At 35.6% G+C, this 5,045-nt stretch overlaps 1 protein-coding gene across 3 annotated transcripts; it reads right to left on the bottom strand.

Moving 5' to 3' along the window:
- Nucleotides 1-254: 254 nt before the first annotated feature.
- Nucleotides 255-4,845, bottom strand: LOC309481956 (cytochrome P450 2J4-like). Of its 3 annotated transcripts, none has more exons than XM_082147074.1 (10): nt 4,527-4,845; nt 3,279-3,413; nt 2,418-2,580; nt 2,173-2,322; nt 1,937-2,097; nt 1,683-1,859; nt 1,418-1,559; nt 1,145-1,332; nt 887-1,028; nt 255-761 (listed from the first exon to the last, which is right to left on the bottom strand). In XM_082147074.1, exons 2-10 carry the CDS (start codon nt 3,378-3,380, stop codon nt 586-588), a joined length of 1,401 nt encoding a protein of 466 aa, XP_082003200.1. In that variant the 5' UTR covers nt 3,381-3,413; nt 4,527-4,845; the 3' UTR covers nt 255-585. The 3 variants fall into 3 exon arrangements, with proteins under 3 accessions (XP_082003200.1, XP_082003199.1, XP_082003198.1); XM_082147073.1 differs by having other exon boundaries at nt 3,279-3,410; nt 4,527-4,844; XM_082147072.1 differs by lacking the exon at nt 3,279-3,413 and having other exon boundaries at nt 4,527-4,835.
- Nucleotides 4,846-5,045: the final 200 nt, after the last annotated feature.

The following is a 5,045-nucleotide window of genomic DNA, read 5'->3' as shown; positions in this document are numbered from 1 at the left end:
CATCTGTCTTGGTGATTTTGTTCTTCAGCAAAATAAATAAATAAATAAATATATATATATATATATATATATATATATAAAATGAAGTTCTGTTTTAACCATGTCACACACGAGGACCCCAGTATGATGTAAACTAGAAATACTCTTAGATTCTTTAAATAATGGTAATGTCACCATAATAGCTCAGATCACAGACAAGTGAGTTACTAAAATGTGTTATTCCTGCACATTAAAGAATTATTCAACACTTCAAGTATTATTCAGTATTTATTTACTTCTCACATTTACTGAATTAAATCATATACTTTTGAAGTTTAATTATTCCAGTAGGCCACATTGTGATTTCTTTTTTTCACTTCCCAAATATAAGTCCTCTTAAAATGATAATCAAAACCTTTGTTGTACCATTTAAGATATTTAATACTTTTCACGACCTTAAATTTGATAAAACTGAATCTAAGACTATTTAAGGACCTGTAGGGACCCTGAGAAAAGTTGACATTTGATGTGCACAGACAGAACCTTGAATTAATTTGATTAAAAATGAATTAGTTTGATTAAAAATGAATGAAATGTTGTGCTTTTTTAGCGTGGCACTGCACATAATTCATATGGATGGGGACAGTGAGTGGCCCCCAGTTTAAAATCCAATTTGGGCTCCACACCCACTGGTGAAGAGAAAGTGAAGCGCTGGAGCAGAGAGGAGAAAAACAGGAACAGCTCCATCCGTGCCAGTTGCTCTCCAGGACAAACTCTCTTTCCTGAAAATCAGAGGAAATGAAGGTTAATCATAAAGGGTGTCTTTTTATGGGGGCATAATTTATGGGGTTCCGCATTGTCAAGGTATATATTTGGATTACTTTAGTGGAAACAGTTTCCCTTTTACCTAGAGAAAAAGGTAAGAAGGCATCTCTCCTTCTGAAATTGCCCTCAGCATCCAGGAAGTGATCTGGATTAAAGGAGTGAGGCGTCTCCCACTCGGACTCATCAAACAGCACGGATGTCAAATTGCCGGTCACCATTGTGCCCTACAGAACCACAAGAGGCTTAACAAGAATAAAATTATACACACTACTCTTACTTTGCTTTAACTAATAGGCTCTGCTTAAGTTCACATTCTTATTTTAAACATCACTAGGCCCACCTTTGGGATAGAGTATTTTCCTATCTGAGTATCTTCCACTGTAGCTCGGGCCAAATTTAATGGAACAATATTTCCAATCCTCTGTATTTCATGAATGACAGCATTGGTGTAAGGCATGTTGTCCTTGTCTGATAAAGATGGTTGCCGTGACCCTCCCAAAACACGATCAATCTCCTCCTGAACTTTGGCTAAAGATACAAAAATTAGAGATAGTGTGAGTACGCATTACTTTTTAAGTGCATATGAATGCCATTTCTCACAGTAAGCTCTCACCCTGTATCTTAGGATATTTCATCATGTAAAGGAGACCCCAGTACAGAGTGGTAGAGGTGGTCTCAGTTCCCGCTATAAACAGATCCAGAGTACAAAAGCACAAGTTCTCCACATCAAACCCAGAGGCTGTGTCGTCTTCAAGCTAAACAACACAAATGAAAGGCATTTCAATTCAGTAACCATACATTATTATTAAAAGAGCTTTCCCGTACCAGCTCACTTACTGACGCCCCCCCCCCCCCCCCCCCCTCAGAAAGAGTCTTACTTTTTCCATCTCGGCAAGAAAGCAGTCAATGTAGTCCCGTGGATTTGATGGATCATAATCCGCTCTGTGTGCATTCACCTTCTCTTTAACAAAGCCAATCACTTCTTTCCACAGAGCAAAAATTTTCTTGTGCGGTCCAGGCAGTCGCCGCATGAGCCATGGGAACATGTTATAAAGCTAAAGAAATCAAAACAAAAAGTAGATGAGCAGTGAACGAAAGCAAAGTTAAGTTGTTCAAATTAGAAAATGTTTACTTGAGCCCAGATGCCTCCTTCCAAATAAATGGCTTCATTGATGTTCTTCAACATAGACTGGAAGTCATGGTCACTGTACTCAAATCGATTCCCAAACACAAGGACACAGATCACATTTGAGACAGCGTTGTTCAGCAGTAAGCGAGGGTCAAATGGTCGACCTGTAAATCACACTGTGCTTAAAAATTTCAAATGCAATTGTCAATTATTTTCAGTCAACAAACCTCAGTAAATACCTTGTTCATTTGAAATGGCTTCATTCATAAAGCAACACTCAAGACTGATGGATGGCTCTAAACTTTTCTTTCCCAATCCAAAGTTTCGAAGCGTCGAGAGCGCAAATCTCCTCTGATGCTTCCATTTATAGCCACTGCTAACAATTAAACCTGCTCGCAAAAAAAACCCTTTACAGTTAATAGATTACTGACAATTTATGGTGAAATGCTAAACCACCAATTTAACATTCTGATATTAAACTGACCTTTGTCTCCAGTGATGTCATAAAATAAAGGTAATGTGGGACGATCAGCAAGGTTATCACCCTGTTGTGTATAGACCTCCTTTACTAGTTTATATCCATCCAACACAACAATTCTTGGTCCAAAAATTCTAAGGCTGAAAATCTTGCCGTATTTTTCTGCAAACTGTAAAATATGGAAAATCAACATTATGTAGTAATAATAGTAGGTTTCAGTAGTTTTTAATGTCATCTTCATTAATCTTAGTCCATTTACACTGACTAAAATTACATGTAATTTATGTGAACGAAAATAACATCGATTGAAGATAAATTAAGATACAAAATTATGAAAATGCCAACATATCTTAGAAATAATCATAGGTTTCAATAGTTTGTAATTCTTCGTTAATTTGAGCCTATTTACTCTGACTACAATGATGTCATTTTTGTCATGAAAATAACATTAATTGAAGATTAAGCAAACATTTATAGACCAAACTTTAGCCACATTTTCCAACATTCTGAAAAAAAATCCAAACATTCATTAATTCAGACATGTTTATTAGTTTAATTTAAACCATGACTAGCTGGTTTAACTAGTTTCAGCTGGACTGTTAAACATTCCCGGTCTGACCAGCAGGAAATATAAAGCTGTCAGAACTTGAGCTCCTGAAATAATAAGTATACTGTATTTTATACTATTTAGAAATACTTCATGCATTCATACTGTTATAACTTTTGCATGTTTTGGATATTCCATTACATAGCTCATTGTTATGGCAGGAGCACCCAAACCCTGACCATGTGAACAGAACCCTTTGTCATGCGTTCATTATTTGTAATGCTGCATTCCAGACAGCTCGGAATTTGGAATTTTCCCACCTCGTTCTTGGAAATAAGCTCTGGAACGCCACTCAAAGTCGGATATTCGACCTGTGAACTCGGCGTACATCGATCAACCCCGACCTCAGCGAGAAGAATCATTAGACGTCACTTCCAAGATGTCGGCAAATCCTGCTTCCAATGAGCATAAACGTAAAAATACACTATTAATAATATATTTAAAATTAACTGGATCAAGCACTGTCTTTGTGAGAATAATTTTCCATGGTTCTTTATCCCCAATCTAATCTTTAAAAAATGTGGCGGTCTTAATTTTTTACTTGCCTGTGATTTCAAAAGCACCAAACTCCCAATTAAGTTAATTAAGCTTTGGATGCGTGGAAATTGGTCAACAAAAACAAATTTTTCTACCTATCCCTGTGTTATTTGGAATAATCCATATATATTATTCAAAACCAAGACTACTATGCAATGATTTTATTAGTAGCCTAGCTAAGTTTAAAGAAGGATTTTCACCATTATGCTATTTTTGTAAAGAGGAAACAGAAACAATCTTACATTTACTTTTCAGTTGTAATTATACCATACTATTTTGGTCTCTTTCTTCAAAAAGTTTCTTTTTGATTTGTTTCATAAGTTTGTCACAATAACTGATATAATGGTCTTGTTTATGGATTGTGATAAGGTTTATTGGAAATGGAAGTTGTAATTAAAATTCTTATGTTATTTGGGAAATATCATATGTTTTTTTTAACACTCTCTAACTTAAATACAGAACAATCATAAAGCTGTTGAGACATCTCAGCTGTTGAAAAGGATACTTAATGTATTAGGTCGATCGATGTATGATTGATTTTTTATATAAAATGCAGAATTTTGATTTTATTGTTTTATAGATTCAAGTGCTTTTGTATTACTTTGCATTCCCCTATTATTGCTATTTAAAGAATAAATTAAAATAAATAAATGTAAAAACCAACTTTAAAATTAGACATTAAGTTTATGTAATAATACTCGTTTTTGCTTTTCGTCGGCTTTTTTCAAAGCGATTTTATGTTGTTTCCCCATAAAAAAAACAAAAAAAACACACAATTATGCCCCTCTCGTTATGTCATGGCGACATCATGTGGTCAACATGTGAACGTGACGTCTGATTGCATGGAACTGAGGTCTGAAGTGGGACATTTAAATTTCGGTATTCCAACGTCCAAACGCAGAATGAACAGTTCAGATCATGCATTCGCCAACTATCGAAACATCGATTTCCCCAAAAAGAATTGTATTTACCTCTGCAAACTGAAGATGAACCTTACTATGATCTATATGATGAAGGTCTCCTATAAACGGCAAAGACCATGGTCCAGGAGGAAAGTTCTTCGGCGCTTTATTTCTGATATAATCACTCAGCAATAAAAACACACACGAAAATATCAAAATACTTTTGATATCGATCCACTCGTAAAGCTGCAACAGGCCCATGATGACTGACATTCTGGATTGTTGTGTGCAAGTTTAAACGGAGCAACAACAAAAAAACCTCTTTAACCGGAAGGTCGAATCCATGCGCGTCAGAAGAAGAAGAAGAAAAAAAAGAAAAGAAAAAATTGTGGGTGGGTCTTCCCCATAGACTTCCCCCAGAAAAAAATACTGGAGTACTAGATGCAATGACAAATATATATGAAGGTAATTAGCGGTGGCTATAAATCCATAGACATATCGTCATTCTTCATGATTTGTTAATTCAGGTGACGCGGGTTTTAACCCTTCCTTGCTTAACTCTTCTGATTTATGAGATCACTTTCACAG

The sequence above is a fragment of the Leuciscus leuciscus genome (assembly GCF_965113295.1).
Source record: "Leuciscus leuciscus genome assembly, chromosome: 19".
NCBI classification, from domain to species: Eukaryota; Metazoa; Chordata; class Actinopteri; order Cypriniformes; family Leuciscidae; genus Leuciscus; species Leuciscus leuciscus.
The sequence above is the reverse complement of the archived record's forward strand: the minus strand, read 5'-3'. Positions and strand labels throughout refer to the sequence as shown.